We start from the raw sequence: 25,974 nt of genomic DNA on the forward strand, positions 1-25,974 counted from the left end.
CAGTCTCCAGTTTGCAGCTCCAAGACCTCCCCTTAGGCCCAGGTGAGAGGACCCTACTATGTGACGTAGCTACCGGCCAACCCCGCCCCGTCGTCCCAGCAGCCTGGCGCCGGCGGGTTTTCGAGTCCATTCACAACTTAGCGCACCCCTCCATCAGGACAAACATCCGGCTGGTTGCCAACAGGTTCGTGTGGCATGGACTTCGTAAGCAGGTCAGTGAATGGGCCAAAACGTGCATGCAGTGCCAAACGGCCAAGGTGCAGCGGCACTCCAAGGCTCCGCCACAGCGGTTCGAACCCACCCGCTGGAGGTTCGGCCACATCCATGTGGATATCGTGGGGCCCCTGCCAGTGTCATGAGGAGCACGGTACCTCCTAACTATGATAGACCGGTTCACCAGATGGCCAGAGGCAGTCCCGCTCACCGACACCACCTCCGAATCCTGCGCCCGAGCACTGATCGCAACCTGGGTAGCCCGCTTCGGGGTACCGGCCCACATTACCTCTGACAGGGGCGCCCAGTTCACCTCCAGCCTGTGGTCGGCTATGGCCAACCTTTTAGGATCGCAGCTACACCACACAACTGCCTACCACCCACAGTCGAACGGACTAGTGGAGCGCTTCCACCGTCACCTGAAATCGGCTCTCATGGCCTGCCTGGAAGGGCCTAACTGGGTGGACGAGCTTCCCTGGGTCCTGCTCGGAATCCGCACGGCGCCCAAAGAGGATCTGCACACCTCGTCGGCCGAGTTGGTGTACGGCGCGCCCCTGGTCGTCCCAGGAGAGTTCATACCAGCCCCAAGGGGGCAAGAGGAAGAACCCACAGCAGTCCTGGACAGACTACGGGAGAGGCTCGGTAACCTGGCCCCCATCCCCACTTCAGAGCACGGACAGAGCCCGACCTGCGTACCCAAAGACCTGCAGAACTGTAAGTTTCTTTTTGTACGACGGGGCGGACACCGGGCACCGCTACAGCGGCCCTACGGGGGGCCATTTAAGGTGATCAGGAACAACGGGTCCACGTTCGTGCTGGACATTGGGGGGAGAGAGGAGGTATTCACGGTGGACCGACTCAAACCGGCCCATGTGGACTTGGCGCAGCCGGTCCAGGCTCAGGCAGCGCGGCGCAGGGGCAGACCTCCCAAACAGAGGCCGATCCAGACTGTGGACATTGGGGGAGGTATCGCCGGTTCTGGGGGGGGGCGGTTATGTGGCGACCCACTTTCTGGCACACATGAACCGGCTCACAACAGTGGGCGCAGGCAGAGGGCCGGCCCCAAAAAGGGCACCAGGCCATCTTCACCCGCGGGGGAAAATCCCGCGCGCGGAAAGGATCTGGGAATATGCATTCCCCACAGCAGTCCCGCCCAGGGAGGGCGGGAACGGGAAGGCTTTAAAGCAGGCCGCAGTTTGAATAAATCTCTTTCATTGCAACTCTAACTCACCGACTCCGTGTGGTTATTCTAGCACTGTGTGTAGCACACCGCTACACAACCTTCATGAAAACAACTTGTTGGTTTAAATAAATTGGGATTGATAAACCCAAATTCTCAGATTATAATTATTTAAACAACTATAATGACTCATTAATCTTAAACAGAAAACCTCAGCTGTTGTAATTTAAAAACAGAAATGAAATTCTCATTTCCGAATATCTTTTACCTGAGGACAGAAAGTGAGAACTTCAGGAGCTCATATAAAAGAGAAAGAATGAAGTTCTCTCAGAAATTCATTTCTACTTAACAGTATGGGACATTGGTATAATAGAATTTATCATAGAATTATGCATTACATGTAGTGAACATATTTTAGATTTTTCCCCCTCATATTATGTTGGGATTAAAACTAAAACTGATTGTTCAAATTCATTTCCTAAAGTTAAAAGAACCAATTTTGTTGTTACCTGTTGGGCAGTTTCAATTTTCTCATTTTCCATGTTCAAGGCAGTAAAACCTTTGAGAAGAACATCCTCAGTGGATTCAGGAACTGCAGCAGTAAGAGGGACAGTGATGGATCGGGATGTCAGGCTGCAAAGATCCTCAATTGGCAACTAAGAGATAAAGAAGCAGAAACGTTACTGTTGGTTTGGTTTTATCCATAGTAATTATGAGTGTATCAGCTTAATGGAGCTTTTCCCAGACCACAGTCCATTATGATCAGTTATTCAACAGGAACTTGTGAAGTAACGGGGGAAAATGGTGATTAAGATATAGCTCCATACTGCATGGTTGATTATTAGTGTCCCAGGTAACTAACCGTGACAAATATCTGCCACATCACAAGTACAAAGGTGGCCTGCAATATTCAGATATTTTGAAAACTGCACAGACTATTAACACTGACCTCAGTCATAGTTCTGAAGCTGAATTCGAACTGGTTGCCTGCACGTCAGCACAGCAGCATCTCCACTTCCTGAGGAGACTGAGGGGAGCAAGACCCCCCCCCTCCACCTTAAGCAATCTTTACAGGAGCACCCGACCAGCTGCATCACCTTCTGGTACAGGAATTGCATGGCATCTGACCGCAGGACCCTACAAAGGATTGAGACGATTGCTGGGGTCTCTCTTCCACCCATCTGAGATATTTATCAGGAACACTGCACACGCAGGGCCTTTAGGATTGTCAAGAATCCCTCCTACCTGTCCCAGAATTTCTTTGACTCCCTACCATCGGGCAGGAGGTACAGCAGTAGTGAGACAACACTGTTAGGAGTTTTCCCCTGGACTGTGAACCTGCTGAACTCCCTGCCACCACCCAGGTCTCATCACTTACGGAGCATAGATATTGTTTACCTTTTAACCTGTCATAAATGTACTGTATGTTAAATATCAATCTTTGGGAATAAATTTTTTTATTTGTTGATTTATTTGTGGTAATTTGTGTTGTGTGAGTTATATGTTCTGCATTGTGCACCTTGGTCTGGAGGAATGTTGTTTTGTTTGACTATATACATGTATTCGGTTGAAAGACAATAAACTTAAAAAAGCATCTAGTGCTTCCCCGGTGTATATAATGAATAAACTCTTCCTAGGCTTCCTTCCGGGTACAGGTATCGATTACAACCAATGTTTTGATGACAAACTCTGCTATCTTTTTCAGGGATAATTCATCTGGTCCATTTTATTGCATCTACAAGTGAACTGCATTACTTTACCAAACTGTCAAGGATACTCAGGCATACTGGACAAATTTTCAAAATGGGTAGAAGTTATTCCAGCAAGGAAAGCCACTGCCACACAAACAACAAAAACTCTGACCATGGATTCCAAGATTGGGATTGCCATGTCACATCAACTCTGACCAAGGAACACATTTCACTGGGAGTGTTTGTCAGGAATTACGTTGACTGATGAACACTGAGTGGTCTGTTCATTGCCCACATCACCCCAAGTCATCAGGACAAGTGGACAAATGAATGGAATTATCAGACATAGACTAAGTATCATGGAGAAGATGTGCCATGACTTGCAGCTCTTCCAATGGTCTTACGTAGCACGAGAGCAACCCCAGCAAAATTCAACTCTAGGTACTATCAGGACATCTATGTCATTGGCGGGAGCCTTCAAGCTCAGAGAGGCTGACGTATACATTATGGCAGGCAGTTGAGCTAACTATTGTGTGAAATTAACCCAAACTGCTTCTCAACAAGTTTCTGCCGCTTGGAGTGATCCAACTGGAGAACACACCCTGATTATTGATTAAAGCCCCATGAGGAGCCACTGGGAGCTCAATGGGAAGGTCCTTATCAAGCACTGTTAATTACTAACTTAGCAGTAAAGGTAGAAGCTAAGTAGACACAGGTCAGTCACTGCAAGTGAACTAAAGTGGTACCTGACTAGGATAACAAGCACTGTGGTTAACATGCTAGTAACCCCTAACTCAGTGCCTGAGCTGCTGGGCCTCAGTAAGCACATCACTAACCAGTCGGAAGACTTCAGAGTCCACAGAAACTCTTCTTCTGCTTCAGATTCTACTATCTGCAGTCTCTCGTGCGCTCAAATAATTTTAAACAGTTAAATACAATTGGCCAAAACATGTTTATTATCATTGAGAAATGTAAAAATAAAAGTGCTTGTAATGTGAACAGTTAGTTTGAGCCTCCTATCCTTGATCTATGCCCTTTCTGGGAATTTTATAAACTCCTTCCTTTATGGAATATAGTTCTCTGGAAATGACAATTTACTGCTTTAAATGCTAGCAGTTACATTGTCCATCTTCATAGCTTTCAATGTGCTCCCCAAAATGATTGTAGCTAGTTCTCCTTTGTACTCATATCTTACTTGGTTTAGATTCAAGAAATTAGTTTCTTCATGACTTTCAAACCCAATGTACAATTCTATTATGTTACAATCGCTCTTTCCAAAGGGAGTCAGACTCAGATTTAATATCACCGGTATATGTCGTGAAATCATGAAATTTGTTGTTATACAGCAGCAGTACATAGTAATAAAACTATCAATTATGTTAAGTTAAATAAGTGCAAAAAGAGAAAAAAAAATAGTGAGGTAGTGTTCAGAGGTTCAATGCCCATTCAGAAATCGAACGGCAGAGAAGAGGCTGTTCCTGAATCACCGAGTGTGTATCTCCTTCCTGATGGTGGCAATGAGAAGAGGGCATGTCCTGGGTGATGGGGGTCCGTAATGATGGATGCTGCCTTTTTGAGGCACAGCTCCTTGAAGATGTCCAAGATGCAGGGGACTTCACAACTTACTTCAACTCTCTGCAGTGCCTCCCACCCCACACCAGACGGTGATGCAGCCAGTTAGAATGCTCTCCGTGGTACATCTGCAGAAGATTACCAGTGTCCTTCTTATACAAGATTATCAATTAACCCTTTAGCAACAATATCAAAAATTTTCTTTTCTCCAGTTGGGTCCTCAGCATTTTGATCCAGAAAACTGCCTTGTACAGCTCTGATTTAACTTGCCTGCTGTACAGGCAGATTGAAGTCCCCCATAGCTACAGGACTAACTATTACATGTTCCCAACTTCACAACTTATACTTCATTCAGTACTATAACTACTTGGTGGCCAATAAATAACTCCGACCGACACTTGCTACCCTTCACATTTTGCATTTTTGAGATTCTAATTGTATAACATGGCCTGTTTATTATCAGATCACTGACCTCATCCCTTATTAATAGCGATACCCCACCTCTTTTTCCATTTTGCCTGGCCTTTTTAAACACCCTTGAACATTAAGCTCCCAGATTTGGTCACCCTGGAAACATACTTAAGTAACTATAAATCATACCCATTTCGATTTATGCCACTAATTTATTTACAGTACTTCAGGAAGTTGATAGTGTTGAACTACCAGGTTTTCTGAACCAATGTTTGCTGCCCATACCACTAGATTCCAGTTCTTGTTACACAGTGGCATAAAAAATTAATAGTAAATCTGGTGGGTTTAAAGCAGAGGTCCACAACCCTTATTACGCCATGGACCCCCACCATTAACTGAGGGAACCCCTGGTCTAAAGGGTGCAGAAAAATGAGCCCTGGTGAGTTTAAAATTTCCAGCGAACCCCTCGAGTTTCAAAGGAGGAGAGGAAACGGAACTTGACAGTTTGAGCTGTCAAACATTCTGGATCCTGTCTCTGACGATAAACCTACCCACTCTTCTGACTGATGATGTGTGTGATCCTGAAGCTAGTCACATAACTGATATAATGAATGGCAGGTAATGCCTGACCAATCTAATGAATGTCTTATTGAGTGAGCCAGTCAGATTATGGATTAATGGAATTCTACTGCACTTTGTTATAAATTGTGCAAGCATTCAGATATAGCACCTGAAGGCAACACTCATCATCAAAGATCCCTTCCATCTGCAACATGCCTCCTCCTTGTAGCTACAGGAGGTACAGAAGCCTGAAGTCCCACACCACCAGGTTCACCAAGAGCTACAGCACTTTCCTTCAGCCAATCGGTTCTTGAATTAACCAGCATGACTCTAATCGCTACCTCAGTACAGCAATACTAATACCACTTCGCACGACAACTTACTTTTTAAAAATCTAATTTTGACCTTTTTTGTAAAAATCATGTATAACTTATGGTTAATTTATATTTTTTTCTTGTGATAGTGCTTTGAGGATGCCATGCACCATGATGCGGCCGTATATTCTTACATACACTGTGCACGTGATAATAAGTTCGACCTGACTCGATTAGATATGAACATTTTTCAATCCCATTTGCAGCTTCTTTTTATTTCTGCTGCTTACTCATTTCTTTAATGCTTTTCCAACTTCAGTCTCCTGCTTCTGAACTGAAAATCATAACCTCACTGTTAGGGAACTGATAAAACTGGGCTCTAGGCATCTCATATTATTCTGCTTATATTACCATGGAATGAGAGGAACATGACAAAATAAAGTCCTTTAAGCCTGCTCCATCACTCAGTCCAATTATGGCTGTTCGTTAGCTTGATTCTACTTACTTAACTATTTTGTGCAATGTAGCTTGATACTTCTTATCTATCAAGAATTTGGGGTTCTCAGTCCTGATTATTTCAAATCAGCCATCTTCTCAGGAAAATGGACCACTGCAAATTGTGTCAAAAGTTCTCCCTGATTACAGTTTTAAATCCATCTCCAATTGAGGATTATGTCACTATACATCTCTACGTCAGAGAAATGGCTTCTTTGTGCACTGTAAGTAGACCTTTGGGAAATCACTCTAGGTGGAATGATTGCTACTATTTTGATTCATCTCTAAAGGCAATTATGAATGAAGAAATTAATTAATGAAATGAATTAATTACTCTAATTAATAAACACATTAATCATCCCCCTTCACATAATAAAAGACATTTCCTAGATCCCACCATGAAGGACGTTGTCAAGAAGCGATGCCTGAAGAAGGCAGCATTCATCATTGAGGAGCATCATCACCTAAGGGATGTCCTTTTCTCACTACTATTGGCAGGGAGGTGGGACCAGAGCCCGAAAACCCACACTAAGTGATTCAGAAACAGTTTGATCACATTTGACATTGTGGCCCCTGCCCATCCCACACGAGCCATCTGTTGTCAGCTCCCAACCAACACATATTCCACTCTCCCCTCCTCACCGTCCCCCACCCTGCTCTCATGACTATACCCCTCCCCCACACGAAACCACCACGGTGGGCTTCATGGCTGAACAGGTGAGAAGACAGCTGAAACGTCTCAACCCAAGCAAGGCTGCAGGACCTGGAGAGACTTGTTCTGGAGCTGCTCCGGCCTATGGTTAGGCCACACTTAGATCCCCTCCAGTTCACCTACCAGCCCCGACTAGGAGTTGATGCCATCGTCTACCTGCTGAACCGCGTCTATGCCCACCTGGACAAGCCAGCGAGCACTGTGAGGGGCATGTTCTTTGACTTCTCCAGTGTGTTCAACACCATCCGCCCTGCTCTGCTGGGGGAGAAGCTGACAGCGATGCAGGTGGATGCTTCCCTGGTATCATGAATTCTTGATTATCTGACTGGCAGACCACAGTACGTGTGCTTTTAACATTGTGTGTCTGACAGGGTGATCAGCAGCACTGAGGCTCCACAGGGGACTGTCTTGTCTCCCTTTCTCTTCACCATTTACACCTCGGACTTCAACTACTGCAGAGTCTTGTCATCTTCAGAAGTTTTCTGATGGCTCTGCCATAGTTGGATGCATCAGCAAGGGAGATGAGGCTGAGTACAGGGCTATGGTAGGAAACTTTATCACATGGTATGAGCAGAATTATCTGCAGCTTAATGTGAAAAAGACTAAGGAGCTGGTGGTAGACCTGAGGAGGGCTAAGGTACCAGTGACCCCTGTCAGTGTGGACATGGTAGAGGATTACAAATACCCGGGGATACGAATTGACAATAAACTGGACTGGTCAAAGAACACTGAGGCTGACTACAAGAAGGGACAGAGCCATCTTTATTTCCTGAGGAGACTGAGGTCCTTTAACATCTGCCGGACGATGCTGAGGATGTTCTACAAGTCTGTGGTGGCCAGTGCTATCATGTTTGCTGTTGTGTGCTGGGGCAGCAGGCTGAGGGTAGCAGACACCAAAAGAATCAACAAACTCATTCGTAAGGCCAGTGATGTTGTGGGGATGGAACTGGACTCTCTCATGATGGTGTCTGAAAAGAGGATGCTGTCTAAGTTGCATGTTATCTTGGTCAGTGTCTCCCATCCACTACATAATGTACTGGGTGGGCACAGGAGTACATTCAGCCAGAGACTCATTCCACCGAGATGCAACACAGAGCGTCATAGGAAATCATTCCTGCCTGTGGCCATCAAACTTTACAACTCCTCCCTTGGAGGGTCAGACACCCTGAGCCGATAGGCTGGTCCTGGACTTATTTAATAATTTACTGGCATAATTTACATATTACTATTTAACTATTTATGGTTCTATTACTATTTATTATTTATGGCGCAACTGTAACGAAAACCAATTTCCCCCGGGATCAATAAAGTATGACTATGACTATTTCTGAATGGTCCATGAATCCATAAACAGTGTGATTATTTGAAAGAGCTCTCCAATTGGATTCACTTGCTTGCAATTCAAAGTTCAAAGTACATGTATTATCAAAGTATGTATATATTATACAAACTTGAGATTTGTCTCCTTACAAAGAAAACCAAAAGACCCCATTGAAAAACTGTCAATCACCCAATGAGCAGAGAGGAAACAAAATGGCACCAGCGATAAAAATGGCACTGAGAACAAAAGTGAGTCCTCAGACACAAAGCCCAGAGCAGTCACATCCTCAGATCTACAGATGAGCAAATGCTGCGAAGCCCACAGACACGAAACCTGGAACAGGCCACAGTATTAACCTCGGTTCAGTGGGGAATTCCCCAACTCTCTCCAAATGTTTCCTTTCAAAATAAGTGTGCATTCCATTCTCTCCACAATTCTATGATTGAATATATTTCAATCCAGACCACAACAGTAGCCTTGTTACATTTTTTAAATGAATAGAGAATCATTACTAACTGTAGTCTATAATCAAGTAGGATACAGCAAACCAGAGCAATGGTTTTAATTTCTAGCCATACTATGTTACATTATAATTTCTCCTGGGGATATATTCCCACTTTGCTATCCTAAACCATCTAAGGTGGTGGCAACATTCCTGGACAAAAGCATGGGTCTTCACTGAATTCATCAGTCAGTAAGGAAGCATTTCAAGTACGTAGGATGTTAAATACAACAGGAATTCAGGATAGGACACGGGGACAGATACTGAAATTAAACCCCTTTACTTCTATTTCTCACAATAATTGAATCCGAGTTTTCCAAAGTGAGCAAAAAATATTACCCAACATGCTGAGTTAGCCACTTGATAACTAAGCCCTCCAATCGAACAGAAAACCACAGGTTATCAGTGTCTAATGTTGAGCTGACAAAAGACAAATAAAATTTCTTTACCCAGATAGGGACGTGGTGTCATGTTCACTTGTGTTGGGAGAGATCCCACCAAGCTGTCCAATCTCCTTGCACAGGCAGTAAGCCAACGCGTGTGTCGGGATCATGGAACAGCTGCAGAGACTGAAAATGCTGTCCAAACATAAATAGCTCTGACCTTTAACATTTACCAGGCTCTGCTGCATTGTAGTATGGACATAAGGACAGCAAGGTAACAGAGTGGTCAACACGATGCTTTACAGTACCAGTGACCTCGGTTCAATTCCCGCTGCTCTCTGTAAAGAGTTTGTATATTCTCCCCATAACCACGTGGGGTTCCTCCGGGTGCTCCAGTTTCCTTCCACACGTCCAAAGACAAGTTGGTAGATTAATTGGGTCATTGTAAATTGTCCTGTGGTAAAATCAGGGGTTACTGGGTGGTGCAGCTGGAAGGGCCTATTATACACTGTATCTCAACATGTAAATAAATCACAATAAAAGTTTGTCTTAAGTTGATAAAATGTTGCTATTAACCGTTACACAGTTCATAATCAGGAACCAGCCCTTTTCATGTTTTTATAATGTTTCATAATTAGCTCATTATTTCTTTGATCTGATATTGCTTCAACATGCATATTCAAACGTTCCACAGTGCACACAGTGTTAGAGGAGGTTATACTTTAAAGACAATTCGAATCTTCAGTGATAATTAATCATTTTAATGACTCTATGCTCTCGAGCTGGGTTGAAGAGCCTGTTCCCATGCTGTGTGGAGGTTAGAATCTAATAGTTCTATTTCAACTCTGACATAGTGGTGACTGGTGAGCTGCCTTTTTGAACTTCAGCGTCTCTACGCTAAAAATATTTTCAATTTTTGGGTGAAACAAAAACTAAGCGGAGTAAAACAGAGCAGGGGAAACAAAAAATGACAACAGGCTGTTCTTCTTTCTGATGAAAGGTTACTGACCAGAACTGCTGTTTCTCTTTCTATAAATGCTGACTCTTTCTATCAATTAGTTTCATATAAAGGAAGGCAGAGTTTTAACACACGAGCAGACTGATCATAGTTCAGAGCAGAAGAAAAACTGAGGGAAAAGAATGCAACAAACAAAATAAGAATCCAAAAATATTCTGTAGAAACACAAAAAAGGAAAGCTCTGTAAGAGAGGTGAGGCTGAGTAAGAACCAAAGAGGGAATCTACTGATGGGGAAGAAGATGTGACTAAAGTACAAGGTGAATACTTGACATCACTCTTTATCAAGGAGGATAACGCTGAAGTCACACAGCAGTGGGGTGCTCTGAGATTAAAATTGGAAAAAACTGATGGTAGAAAGGCAATCCCATTCAGACGGAATGCATCCTAGGTTGTTAAGGGCAATAAGAGTGGTGCTGCAGAGACCCAAACATTTATTGATTTAAAAGTGCTTACTAAGGATTGGCAATCTGTAACTATAAAACAGATAATTTAACTTGTGAAGTGGGAAAAACGGGAAAAACTGGAAAAATTATCAAGGGCAGGATGAGCAGCTTTTAAGTGTGGATCGAGTAACAAATCTATGCTCAATTTCTCAAAAGGCAAATTGTGGCTAACTAGATTGACAAACTGTTTGATAAGGTATCTGAGAGGTAATGAGAGAAAAATAATTGACATGAGGATGGCTTTTCTCTCATTAACTCCCAAAAATATTTGATGAGGTGCCACACTAAGATTGAAAGCCATGGTATAGAAGAACATTTGGCAAGATGGAGAGGAAATTAGCTAAGCTTCAAGAAACACTGTGAGAGGCTGTTAATAAGACTGAAGAACCAGGAATCTGTAATAGAACCACTGCTGCTTAATAAACTTGCAGAATAATGATTACACTTGTATTTGACAGAACTGAGTGGTGTAGTAAACTAAGGAGGGTAGTAACAGACTTCCAGAAGATCCAGACAGGGCTGGTGGAATGAGCAGAAAGGTGGAAAATTAATCTCAATGTTCAGAATTGTGAAGCATTCCAGATCAGTAGGAAGACTAGCAGCCAATACAAAGTTGAGGACAACATTTTAAAAAGGAATACAAGAAAATATGCATAGGTTGTTAAAAATGGAAGTATTTTTACCTTTACAAATGGCTACAACAGTAAGCAAGTCAAGAAGAACCTTAAAATATTTTAAGCAACAACTCTAGCAACGTCCGATCCTGGATGCCACCTAGGGAAGATTTGAAAGGTCTGGATAGAGTGCTGAAAAGCTTTCTCAAAGTGACTTAAGGATGAGGGAGTTTAGTTATATGAAAGCTGGGTTGTTTGCCACTGGAAATGGATAAGCTGTGAGAGGACATGACAGAGATATTTAAAGTAATGAAGGATATAGACAGAGTAGACAGAGAGCGGGAAACTGTCCCCCTGGACAGAGAGATCAAGGCCCAGGAAACACAGAATAAAGGTGGTTGGCAAAAAAAAGTAAGAGAAACACGAGGTTATTTTAATGAACCAAGTTATCTGGAATATACTCTAAATAGAGGGAGATTAAATTGTGTGCTCAAAGGAAGCTAAATAAAATATTTGCAGAGATATGAGGAGAGAATGGGCAAGTGGTACGAGATGGATGTCTCTCTCATGGAGTCGATATCTACTACAACAAGCAAAAAAAAAAATTAGTTATTATTTGTATTTGCATTAGTTGTCTGTCCTTGATTCCATTGCATTCCTGTTATCCACTGTGAATGCCCACAGGAAAATGAGTATACGGTGTGGAAGATGAATCTCGGTGGGAATATATGGTGTGACAGAGGGTAACTGCAGATAACACATTTCCATGCCAACTAGGATGCACCTTTTAAGATTCACTTCATTAATCAGTGCTGCTTCCATATTTATCACTGTAACTGTGAACAACACTAGGGCACAGGGGAAGGAGCTTGGCACATGATTCAGGGAAACATTTCTCAATCTTATGACTAGGGGTCGTGATCCTACCCCACTGAGCCAATGAGCAGCAAGTAAAACAAATCTTACAAGCAGGGATTAAACTACAAATCCAATAGATCAAAATTCTGCAGCTTAGAAGAGATGCAAAGCTGCTTCAGTTAAATGAAGTAGGCATTAAACTATAGCATTTTAAGGGAACACAAATGCATGAGCTGAGTAATGGCCAGAGAACAGCTCCTTAACCAGAGGGATCTATAACGAGAGTGTATACCCTTACAGTAAGGGACTGTGAGATTTAGTGGAATTAAAGGAAGAATCTTTTTCAAAGGGTGGTTAAAATTGAAACACAATTGATGCTCACTACACGTAAAAAACATCATGACATAGAAAGTTACAAGCCAAGTGCTGGAAAATAGGATGGATGTTGTTTTGACGAAGGACAAATGGTTCAAGAGCCACTGCACCATAAAGCATATTCCACGAGTCTGTAATGCAACACAATAATTGCACTCCCCATCTGATCAAAATTTATGCTATGATACACAAAGAAAGCAGTTACAGCCCAGCCAATTTGGGAAGATGGCTCTCTTCAATCTGAATGTGGACTAACAAAGCCCATGCTTGCTTTGGTAGAATTGGAATTAAGCCCGGGGTCTTGTCAAGTCAGCCTTCTGTTCCGGTATTAGGATTTGCCAAAAGGAAAACTCAGCATACCCTATCAAGGTGCAAAAATACCACCAGACTGCATTCTGATCCTGCTAAAACCTTGTCAAGACATCATTACACCTACAGGGTGGCTTTAATGTAAAACATTGTAAAACAACAATCAGATTAAAAACTGTCACTCAGTAAAAAGAATTCCATTACAATTAGTTGCATTACAATGCACACACGGATGAATTAAATGTTTTACCAATAAAATGAGTAACAGAGTATAGGAATCATCAAGACAATAGAGTTTTATACATATGGTAGTCATTTCTATTTAGCTTTGCAGAAAATTTCAATTAACTAATCAGTCTAAAGAATCAAAAACATCTAATATCTATAAGTAAATGACAATTATAAGTCAGACATATCATACAAGATTTGCCATTTATCTTTATAATTTATCACTACATCTTAAATAATTGGTAAAGAACATTTTGAAATATTTATGGCAAAATTTTAGAAGGCAGCTTTAACAAGGAGGATACTGCTAACGTTGAAGAGAAGAATCACAAAAATCTTTCACTGTTCCTGCTCCCAAATCATATCCAGAGCTGGTCAAGGTAGGAATCAACAAGTGCCAAGTTCAATACCATCATTTCAGGCTGAAGTGCTTTGGGGAGAGGTGGGATGTTGTTTATCATGTGAATGTTCAAAAATGTTCTCTTGATATGACTTCAATTTGCATGGATTAAACCTGCAACTGGAAGTAAGACATGCATGATTTCCCTTCATAAATCAGTGACAGCTTTCTTCCTTATTCTTCTATATTTCTCCAAAGGACAACTTACTTTCTTCCTGTTGTGCATTTGGACTTTGACAAGGTGCCACACACAAGGCTGCTTAACAAGTTAAGAGCCCATGGTATTACAGGAAAGATACTAGCATACACCCCAGAGCATTGGCTAATTGGCAGGAGGCAAACAGTGGGAATAAAGGGAGCCTTTTCTGGTTGGCTGCCAGGGTGTTCCACAGGGGTCTGTGTTAGAACAGCTTCTTTTTACGTTATATGTCAATGATTTGGATGATGGATTTGATGCCTTTTGTGGCCAAGTTTGCAGACAATATGAAGATAGGTGGATGGGCAGGTAGTTTTGAGGAAATAAGAGAGGCTACAGTCGGATTTAGGCAGATTAGGAGACGGGCAAAGAAGTAGCAGATGGAGTACAGTGTTGGAAAGTGTATGGTCATGCACTTTGGTAGAAAAAATGAAAGGGTCGACTATTCTCTAAGTGGAGAGAAAATTCTAAATTCTAGGGTGCAAAAGGACTTGGGAGTCCTTCTGCAGGATTGCCTGAAGGTTAATTTGCAGCTTGAGTTGGTGGTGAGGAGGGCAAATGCAATGTTAGCACTTATTTCAGTAGGACTAGAATATAAAAGCAAGGTGTAATGTTAAGGCAAACACGAGGAAATTTGCAGATGCTGGAAATTCAAGCAACACACACAAAATTCTGGTGGAATGCAACAGGCCAAGCAGCATCTATAGGAAGAAGTACAGTCGATGTTTCTGGCTGACGAAGGGTCTTGACTGTACTTCTTCCTATAGATGCTGCCTGGCCTGCTGCGTTCCACCAGCATTTTGTGTGTTGTGTAATGATGAAGCTTCATAAGGCCTCACTTGGAGTATTGTGAACAGTTTTGGGCCTCTTATTTAAAAAATAAAAAATCATGTGCTGACATTGGAGAGGGTTCAAAGGAGTTTCACGAAAATGATTCCAGAATTGAAAGGCATGTCACATGAGGAGAGTTCGACGGCTCTAGACCTCAATCACTGTAACTCAGAAGAGTGAGGGGTGACCTCATTGAAACCTATCGAATGGTGAAAGGCCTCAAAAGAGTGAATGTAGAGAGGTTGTTTCCTACAATGGGGGAGTCTAAGACCAGAGGACACAGCCTCAGAATAGAGGGGTTTCCTTTAAGAATGGAGAAGAGGAGGAATTTCTTCAGTTAGAGAGTGGTGAATCTGTGGAATTTATTGTCACAGGTGGTTAAGGAGGCCAGGTCATTGGGTACATTTAAGGCAGAGGCTGATAGATTCTTGATTAGTCAGGGCATGAAGTGCTACAGGGAGAAGGCAGGAGACTGGGGCTGAGGGGGAAAATGGATCAGCCATGATGAAATGTTGAAACAGACTCGATGGACTGAATGGCCCAGCTCTGCTCTTATACTTTATGGTCTTATATAATTTTCAATGGCCTCTCCTCGCTGAAGTTAAACTTACCAGTCTATAGTGGCTGAATTTACTTCTAAATCGTATTTTGATGTCATATTTGCAATCCTCTGGCACAGCCCTCGAGTCAGAGGAGGAGCTGATGCATTATTCTTTCAAGAGCTGAGAATGCCTTCTGGTTGAACTTGATGCCTTAGCTCCTATTTATTACTTATTTGTCCATTTCAACTATCTGCTTTTTGCTTTGACTGTGCAGCAAAGGTAAAGACAAATGCTAAGTATAGATGGTCCTCAAGTTACACAAGGGTTCTGTTCCCCAGAACTCCCTGCAAGCCTCTCTCTCCCCAAATCAGAAGCATGTTATGTTGTTACCCATATCATAATCGCTCTACGTACACTGATCATCCTATCATTTCATTGAATAATCACAACACTGCCCAAAATTAACTGATTGAATCCAGTCATTTGTGAATGCTGCAAAACAGTTTATTACTGGCCAGAAAAAATGCTTTAAAGGAATGCTCTAGGAAGACCTGTGTAAACTCAGTACTGTAAATCATAATCTCCTGCATTAATTTAATATCTCTTCTAAATTTAAACCTACCACTTTCTTTCTCAATGGCACATTATGGCAAGAGATTTAGAGGGAGTTTGAGGAAGAATCTCAGAGCATGGTTAAAATTGAAACACACTGCTTGAGGTGGTGGAGGCAGGTACATCTATTTTTTTAAAATGCCATTGAAGAGGTAACTAAGGTCCAAATGCTGGAAAATAGGATGGATACAGTATAGATGAAGGAAAAGACACAGCACTCCACCCATCCATTCTACATGAACCTAATCCCTTGTATATCACAACGGAACTCTCTATCAATCTATGAGAACCAGAGAAAACAGTTTAATCTAGGCCAATTGGGGCGGGGGGGTGGAGGGAGAGCACTGATTATTTGGGAAATTCCTCTCCAAACCTGACTCCATCTCTATTTCATAAACAATCAGCCCATTCCATCCTATTACCCATTCATTGTTTAGACAACTGGTTCTGTTGTATTCTCTCACGTTAGTGCATGCTTACTTTTCGTCTCTGCACCTTCAGTTCCCTCCTCTTTGATCTTTATGTACTCATCTCTACTCTTGTCTTTGTGTTCAGTCTGACATTAGTTACAACTTCCTCCCTCTTCTGCTTCTCCTTTCTCTCCATTCCTTTTATTATCTGACTCTATGGCCTTCCCTCTCCAAGGTAAGTTGGTAATGTTGTCCGAGAGCCAACAAACGGTTAAAATCCACGAGAATGAGCAACTTAACAGATGCATAACGTTGGGTACCTGGCATGGAGAGAGCCCTTAACAAAACTGAAAGAAACTAATCACATCCCATTCAATTCCTGATCCTGGATCTGCAATCCTAAAGGAGCTGTTCAACCAACTTGGTTCTGCAATGGAACTTCTGTGATTCCCCCGTAATTCTCCAACGAGAGCACACATATTTTATATGAGAACAAAATACAAGACAATCAACAGCATTTTCATGAGTTTGCTTGGTAATTTAGCTAACCCCTACACTACTGTGGTGCTCACTGAAGTGGTGAAAAGTGCTACATACATGTAAACTTTTCTTTCCAGTTTCTACACAAGGCATATAAAATCATCACTATATCCAATTCACATGCAAACAGAATACATTAGTTTGATACTTCAACAGAAAGTTAAAATCTGCATCACAAGTTTACTGTAATTTGACATGCCTGCACCTTCCACTGGAGTAAGGCTCTAATGTCAGGGAACATTAATGTCAGAGGAGAAATGAAGTGTTGCTAGTAGGGAAAATGCTGGAAAGTATAATTAACAACATGATGTAACACCCAGAGAATAATAGTTGGATTAATCAGTCATCCATTTATGAAATAAAAATCATGCTTCGCACATCTGTTAGAGTGCTCTGAGGATATGACTCGTAGAACAAACAAACAAGGAGCAACCCGTGGGTGCGGTGTATTTGGATTTCTGGAAGCCTCTATACAGATTGCTTGTATTTTTTTTATTTATGCAATTTCAGGATCAGTGCATCACTAGCAGTACCAACCGTTCATGCCTCTTCCCCAAACGCCTTTGGGAAGTTAGTAAGAAGCTGCATTCTGGAATGGCTGCAGTCCTTCTGGTGAACATACCCCACAGTGTTGTTGGGCAGCTTTGGGATTTGGTCCCAGTAATAATGAGGAAACGACAACACATTTCCAAGTTAGGACGGTGTGCCACCCGGACAGCTCGCAGGGCATGGAATAGTGCCCTTGTTCTTGGTATTTAGGTGGTGCTGGGGGCATCGAGATAAGCGTTCTGTAGGTGGTATACACAACAGCCACTACTGCAGGTGGTAGAGGGACAAGGTTACAACACATGGAATTGCAAGTAATGAATTGCATGTATAGAAACTCAATTGATTCTAAAGCAAAGAACATAAACAAACAAGGCTTTCTCAAGTTGGTCAGCTCAGACTTTCAGGGTTACACAGGAATGGCGCTCTTGCGTGCCAACTAATCAAAACCCACAGCTACTGTCTACTGTGAATCTAAATGTTTTTATTTTATTTATTGAGATACGGCAAGGCACAGGACCCTTCCAGCCACACTGCCCAACAACCCCCAACTTACCCCTCCCCTAATCACGGGACAATTTACAATGACCAATTAACCCAACTGGTACGTCTTTGGACTGTGGGAGGAAACTGGAGCATCCAGAGGAAACCCACGCGGTCACAGGGAGAACGTACAAACTCCTTACAGACAGCAGTGGGAACTGGGTTGCCTGCACTGTGAAGTGTTGTGCTAACTGCTACACTGCAGTGTTGCATCTCCAACTTTGCTGCCGATAGGGTTGTGGAACATGGCAGGTGAGGAGGACACGGTTCATGGAATCGAGTGTACATCATTCACTTTGGTGCACAAAACAGAAGTGCAATGTATTTTATTAAAACGGTGACAGACTTAGAGACCTTGATGTTCAAAATGACCCAGGTGTTCTTGAATACATTCCCTGAATGTTAACATGCAGGTACAGCAACAAATAGGAAGGCAAGCGGCTTTAATATGAGAGGATTTCAGCAGAGTAGACATGTCCTGCAATTATACAAGACCTTGCTGAAACCACACCCGAAATATGTGTACAGATTTAGTCTTCTTACCCAAGGAAAGATATGCTTTTCAAAGTGGGCATGCAACAAAAATTCACCACACTGGTTCCTGGAAAGATGGGCTTGCCATAAGAGGAGAAATTGAGCAAGTTAAATCTGTAATCTTCAGAGTTTAGAAGAATGAAGCAAAATTCTTACAGGGCTCTGCTAGTTGGAATCAGGGACATTTCAGCTAGCCACACTAGCTAGAAATAGAGATTTGTCTTATAATAAGGGTTGGAATACACAAAGCACAGGAGAAACTCAATAGGCCAGGCAACATTTATGGAGGAGTCTCTTCATAGATGCTACCTGACCCATTGAATTCATCCAGATACTCGTGTGTTGCTCCAGATCTCAGCATCGTGCGTCCTCACTGGGTCTAGCAGTACTGATTATCATTTCAGAATGTGGTGAATCTTTGCTCTGCGAGTACTCTGTCATTGATTTCATGATATCTGGGTATTAGGAGAGCCAAGGAATGATAATGAGAAAGGGGTGTTTGTGAATGACAGAGCAGGCTTGAGCATTGGAGAGCCCACTTTCATTCCTCCGCCCTGTGCTAACGTGTTTGTAGGTGAGTCGGGAGGTTGGTGCTCTGGAAGGATGGAAGCTGGAGGCAGGGAGGTAGTTAGAGGATGGGGTCGGAGTTCGTTTGCCACGCCTGTCTCTGACTCGGGGAGGCGGAACCAGGTACACAGCCAGCCTGTTCCCGGGTTCCGGCTCTCCCCTCCCCCGGCCCACCTCCGGCTACGTGGCAGCCGACCGAGAGAGGCGAGGGAAGCCCAGGCCCCGGCGGAGAGAACGGGCACCGGCTCTCCGTCCTCGCCCTTGGGCTCCGCTGCGGAGCCCCCCTCGTTCTTGGTGCCGGCGGTCCGGGGCCCGGATACCTCGCCTCGCCCGGGTCCGGCATGTAGCACTCACCTCGGCCGGTAAGGGCGTGTTGTCGGCGGCAGCCCGGAGCTCGGCCACGCTGCGCCGCTGGGCGTCGGTGAGCGGGGCGCTGGGCTCCGGGCCGCGCTCCCACAACGACAACTGCTCCCGGCTCCGAGCCTCACTCACATCCGCCACCTCCGCCATTCTGTTCCGGGTCTCCCGCCATCCCCGGCGCTGACCCCGGAAGCACTCCTTCACCAGCCGGCCCCGCCCACAGCGGCGGCGGCCCCGAGTCCGGCCCAGCGCGGGAGCGCCGCTCCGGGATTAAAAGCACGGCCTCCGCGCCTAGAGCGTTTGGCCTTGGGACTCGGCAGGGGCTCCGTGCCGAGGAGCCCTGGTTACAGTTGTACTGTCTCCAGCCTTGGCATTGGGTCCAACATCGTCACTGTGGTCCAAGATTCGGAATATTGACACTAATTTCTCATTTCAGAGTGGACACACGGAGATTGGCGTTCTTGCGGACAAGTACAGAGAAACACAATAGCATCCATGGAAAACATTACCAAACAGGTGGACAGGCAGCCAATGTGCAAGACAACGAAGTGAGCGAACACGACAAGAAAACAATAACAGCAATAAATAGTGACAACGAGTTGGAGGGTTCTTGAAAAGTGAATCCATGGGTTGTGGGATCAGTGCAGTGTTGGGGTGAGTGATGTTGAGTGAAATTCTTCCCTCCGGTTCCAGAGCCTGATGACTGAGGGGTAATAGATGTTCCTGGACCTGGGGGTGTGGGACCGAAGGCTCCTATACCTTCCAGCTAGCAGCAGCCAGAAGACAGCAGAGCCTGGATGGTGGGGGATGCTGCTTCCCTGCGCAGTGCTGCTTGTAGATGTGCTCAGGGCTCTTCCCGCGATGGACTGGGCCGTATCCACTACTTCATGTGGGATTATCTGTTAAAGGGCACCGGTAAATGCTCCACTGCATATCTACTGAAGTATGTCAAGGTTTCAGATAACATGTCAAATCTTCTCAAACTTCTAAGAAACTAAAAGTTCAGCCGTGCCTTCTTTATAATTACGTGAACAAAGGCTCTGATATTGTAACAGTCAAGAATTTTAAATTGTTGACCCTCTGACTCCCCCCCCCAATGAGGACTGACCCGTGTGCATTTGGCTTACTGCTCCCCAAAGAACACTGCCAGAGTGACTTCAAATGTAGAAAATTGATGTCCTTGAGTCAGAGTCCTGACCTTAATAAACATCTCCAGCAAGACCTCAAGATTGCTGTCCACTGCCACTCCCCAACTAATCTGGTACAGCTTGAGCAATTTTGCAAGGAGGAATGGGCAAACCTTGATCCATCATATGTTGTGTGAAGCTAATAGAGACATGGCCAAAAAGACTACTGGTTGTATAGCTGCAGGAGGTGGTTCGACGAAGTGCTGAGCAAAGGGGGATGGATAATTTTGAACTGCTGACATTTCAGTGTTTGAATTTTTAGTTTTTGATGCTTTTTTTGGGGATTCACTGAGGAAAAAACAGAGTATGTGTTTCAGAAATGAAAATTCTCAGTTAAATTGATCAAAATCCCTGGTTGTAATAATTACGTGAATGAAGGGTTGGGGGCTGAATATATACTTTCACACCACCTTTGATTCGGCCAATGTTGTCAGCAGACTTAAACATGTACTTAGCCTCACAGTCATTAGTGTAAAGTGAGTACAGCAAGCACACAGCCTGTGCTGGGGGTGATTGTAATTCAGCATTGCTACCAGAAGGCAAGAATACTAACCAAGGACAGTGGCACAAAGTACACGAGGGAAATGGGCACCAAGAACGAAAGGCAGAGCAGCATTGAAGAATAGCACCGGACCTTTGGCACCAGGAGAACTGACACTAACAGCGGCACCAGAACTAGAAGCAACGGTTGCCACAATGAGAGCTTTGATAACCAGACCTGTAGCAGTGGCAAAACCACTAATACTAATACCAGGCACATCTCAGGGCTGCCACTTGTGCTAATGGTCAGGTGAGGTTTCCAATCCATACTGATTGTGGTTTTCCAGTGAGGTTTTGCACTGGAACAACAATGTTGTAAGTTTTGATTGAAGGAGCCCTACATAAGGTGTAGGAGGACACAAGAGACTGAAGGTGCTAGAATCTGGAGAAACAATCAATCTGCTGGAGGAGTTCAATGAGCAGCACCTGTGTGAGGAAGGAAACTCAACGTTTCAAGTTGAAACGTGAGGTTGAATATCAGCACACATGCGCTCAGACTACATCACCGAAGGTAACTAGCATTGTTCATTCTAAACGGGGATGAAAGTCTAATGAGTTAATGAGATGATAAGGCTTGTAATAAAATGGAAACACTGAAGACCAAGGAACTGATTGTGGACGTTAGGAAGGAGTCAGCGGCAGTCCTCATTGGAGGGTCTGCAGTGGAAAGAGTGAGCGGCTTTAAGTTCCTGGGTGTCAACGTCTCAATACCCCTACTGTAGGCCCAACACGCAATTGCAACCATGGGAAAGGCGTGACAGCGTCTCTACTTCCTTTGAGGTTGAAGGAGATTTGGCAGGTCATCTGAGAAACTTCTGCAGATCTATAGTGGAAACCATTCGGACTGGCTAGAATGAAAAACCGCTACAGGGAGAGCTGGGCTCAGCCAGTTACATGGTGGGTGCAGCTCTCCCCAGCACTGAGGACCTTTGTAAGTGTGATATCTCACTGAGGAACCCCACCATCCGGGCCAGGCCCTGTACTTGTTGCTGCCGTCCAGAGACTGAAGATCCATACCTTACCTTCCTACTGCCATCCGGTTCATGAACTGGCCTGAAAAACCCTGACCCAACCTCAGACTGTGTTTCTTTTCCACTTGGACTGGTGTTGCAATGTTTCTTTTGTTCTGTAAGCTGTGACGAATTTAGGTGAATTTAAGATGAACTTACCTTTGTCATGTTTGTAACGTTATGTGCGACTGTTGCAAAAAGCTGATTTTTATGGTATTTACAGTCTGTGTATACATGCCCAGGACAATAAACATGAACATTGTATTAAAGCATATTTTTCCTATTCCAGACTTTCTGACTTCATCCTAGAGTTGGAGTTATACAGCATAGAAACAGGGTTTTTATCCTGCGGTTTATGTAAACCATCATGCCTATCGACACTTGTCCCACTGCCTGCAGTGATCCCATATCCCTCCATTGCCATGCTCATACAAGTACCTATCAAAATGTCTCTTCTAACCTCCAGTAATTTCTCACCCCACCACCCTCTTCTCTTCCTTCTCATGCTGGCTGTCCTTTTACCCCCTCTCTCTTCCTCACCTTCCTATCACCACCCCCCCCCCGGTACCCCTCCTCTTTCCCATAGTATACAATGTACAGGTAACTGTTATACACAGACTGCATGTAGAAAGTGCCGCTAGATGATGTGTATACACTACAACACAGAAACAAGCCCTTCAGCCCATCTAGTCCATGCCAAATCATTAATCTGCCTTGTCCCATTGCCCAGCAGCCAGACCATACCCTTCCCATCCATGTACCGATCCAAGTCTTGAAATTAAACCTGCATCCACCACCTGCGCTGGCAGTTCCTTCCACACTCTCTCACCACCCCGAGTGAAGAAGTTCCCCTCATGTTGCCCTTAAACATTTCACCTTTCACCCTTAATCCATGGACTCTAGTTGTAGTCTTAGCCAACCTCAGTGGACAAAGCTTGCCTCCTATTCTCTATCTACACCCTTCATAGTTTTGTATACTTCTATCAAACCCCCCCTCAATCTCCTGCATTCTAGGGTATACCTATTCACCTTTCATGTATTGGGCTGGCAGTTTTTATTGCCGTACTGCCGATGTAAAGATGGGTGCGAGTGGTGAGAGTTCTCCTGAAGTCGACAACCATCTCCCGTGTCCTGTTGACATTAGGGACGAGATAATTTGCCTGCTATCAGGCCTCGAGCTCTTGCAACTCCTCTCTGTAGGCCATTTCATCGTTGCTGGTGATGGGCCCCACCACTGCTGTGACACTGGCAAACTCGACAATGCGATTGCTCAGGGGCTTAGCCACGTACAGCAATGAGCTCAGCACACGGTCCTGGGGGTCACGTCTGTTGACGGTAATGTGAAGTGAGGAGCGGTTGAGTGTGGTGACTACCTGAGGTCAGTTTGCAACACCCATTGCACAATGGCGTATTTAAACTGAGGAGCAGGAGTTTGTTCACCAAGGTCCCGAATGCAGAACTGAAATCCAATTACAGCATTCTGACGCAAGTGTCCTTGTTTTCTGGGCGTCAGGGCCAGGTGCATGACGGACGTGACTGGTGTCCAGTGTCCAATGTGGCAGGAATAGAATTGTTGATATGTGATAGTACCAGCCATTCAAAGTACTTCATGATGATTGGTGTCAGTCATTCAGTTCTGAAGGTGCAGATTTCTTCGGTACAGGGATGATGGTGGCTGACTTAAAGCCTGCGGAGACAGCAGCCTGGATGAGTGAAGTGTTGAAGCTGTCCATGGAGACGCCAGTGAGCTGGTGCGCACACGCCCTGAGTACTCGGCTTGGGATGTTGTCTGGGTCAGTAGCCTTACGGGGGTTGACTCTCTGCAGAGTCCTTCTCACGTCTGCTGCTGTTACAGACAGTGTTGTGCTGTGCTGGTAAGGGACTTAGCCTTTGTGGCTGGGGCTGTACTGATGCTTGAAGCATTCTGTACTATCTATTTTGTTATATGGATAATTTGCACATCTCACACAACCTCAGAACGGTCCCAGAAGGCATCCTACACAACCAGGAAAACTCACTAATGGTTTACTTACTGAGGAGGCTGATGAGAAGTAGACCATGCAGATCCAGACTCTCCTCATTTTATAGATGTGCAGCAGAGAATCTATCTCCCTGTATCAGCTACCTTATGAACACTGTTTATTATTGTGGTGTTCTTTATCCTTTGTGGGTTTTTTTGATGCTGTATTGGATCTGGAGTTAACAATTATCTTGCTCTCCTTTGCACTAGTGTACAGGAAATGACATGAAACAATCCTGAATCAGTAATTTTCACTTGGTGGCAAAAATAGGGACAGGGCTCATAAATGAAATATGCCTGGTTCCATGAAGCGCTTAGCAATCTCCTTGTTACCCTCACCATTGACCCGCAAACAAACCATATACATTGCCCGGCACTGCTCAATTGCTGTCACCCCCCCGACACCTGCCAAAGAGCCCACCCAGTAGAAGGGAATAGTTCGTGTCCCGAATCTACAATTGAACTTGTCCTTCATCATTGTCAGACCTCTTTAAAAAAACCCTATTTAGCTGTGGATCTCCATACTGAAGGAGTCAGGGTCTTTGAGCACTGAGCTCAGAGACATGCACATGAGGCCAACGTTGCAAATAAGAAGAAACATTCCACAATAAAGCAATTTAAGGCCTGTTGTTACCCAATTACCACATTGCATAAAATTGCAAAGATGTGAAATTATTGTTCAGTCACAATGAACTGAGAATTATGGGTAGGGGTTTATTTATCTGGCAATACATGGATGTCTATTGAATTGATCTCCAGGGTGCAAGTCAGTGACTTCTCCTCAATGTGATTGTTCCCAGCAGTGAAACCTGCTGGAACTTCTCCGTTACTTTGAATCAATGTAAGCAACACAAGGCCGGGGTCCTGAAACATTGTTTCTGCAACAAGGGCCAAGCTGGGTAGAACCAGGGTAGTTATGGCAAAGTTCAGCATCTTTAACCCAAGTGCAGAGGGGATGGAGTTGAACAAAGAATCATTACCAGAGAATTGGTTTGTAGGGAAGTAGAGAACGAACGAATGAGCAACAAAATAGGAAATCTGAATGGAGAAATGGAACAAGGCACTGGTGCACTGATAACTGAAACGAGATACAGACGGAAAATAATCAACTAGTGGTCGGGGAGGAGGAACGTTGCAGCTTGGAGGTCTCTGGCACTCCCTGGTGATGAGTCCGAAACAAGGGAGTTTCTTTTCCCGGATGTACTACATGTCCCTCTGAGTAGCGAGGACTCTTTCTTCTTAATTTCAGGCGTGCACCACATGTAAAATTTGCTCCTTGTTAATTCAGGACTGATATGTGCAACTGTGCAGTACCCCCCCTCTTAGTGAGGATATTTGCTGCACCAGACTGACCAGTTTCTCTGAATCTCTCCCTCCAGTCGGTATAAACACCAGAACTCCTACTGCTCAGCAGTGAATGATTACTAGAACTCAGCTGCTGAAATTGTGCTTACCAAAGTGGTGACCTTGGTTCCAGCAGAGACCTGTTTGCCCTCTATTGGGCAATGGCTCGCGGTGCACAGCATGGAGGCAGTAGTGGTACTACCCAGTACCTTCCTTACTTCACTTCCAGTTGACTCTGTTGCAGAGGATATGGCATCCTAACAGTGGATGGATCTCCAGTTGTAGTTGTCCCCTCAGCCACTTACATCCCTACAATGCTGGCCCTTCTGTTTTTACCACATACACAACCAGTGTGGCTTGGGGATGTTGTATTTCACTGTCACCAATGTCATTCCCACAGGAGTTACCTTGTCTCCAGTACAAGTTCTGAGTTGGTTACTTGCAGGCTTCTGTTCAGTATTCGTATTTGTGGAATGATTGAAACAGCTGAGCTAGTGTGCAATTCCATTTTAATCCATTTGCCATTCACTTCTGGTGTGAGCCATATTACTTGTCTATTGTTAGATTTCACGTTATAAGTCTCAAGGCTAC

General features: G+C 44.2%; 1 protein-coding gene across 2 annotated transcripts in view; it reads right to left on the bottom strand.

Annotated features, from left to right (window-relative positions):
• The window catches only part of cog3 (component of oligomeric golgi complex 3), an 84,769-nt gene extending 65,259 nt beyond the window's left edge, over nt 1-19,510 (bottom strand). The window contains exons 1-2 of one of the 2 annotated variants that reach the window (XM_072260804.1): nt 19,277-19,466; nt 1,903-2,049 (exon numbers count right to left, since the gene is read on the bottom strand). In XM_072260804.1, coding sequence (XP_072116905.1) covers nt 1,903-2,049; nt 19,277-19,432 — 303 coding nt within the window. In that variant the 5' untranslated portion in view covers nt 19,433-19,466. Of the gene's footprint in view, nt 1-1,902; nt 2,050-19,276 lie in introns of both variants that reach the window. The other variant, XM_072260805.1, reaches the window with a different exon arrangement.
• Between the last annotated feature and the right edge of the window lie 6,464 nt (nt 19,511-25,974).

Source organism: Mobula birostris, chromosome 6 (genome assembly GCF_030028105.1).
Source record: "Mobula birostris isolate sMobBir1 chromosome 6, sMobBir1.hap1, whole genome shotgun sequence".
NCBI lineage: Eukaryota > Metazoa > Chordata > Chondrichthyes > Myliobatiformes > Myliobatidae > Mobula > Mobula birostris.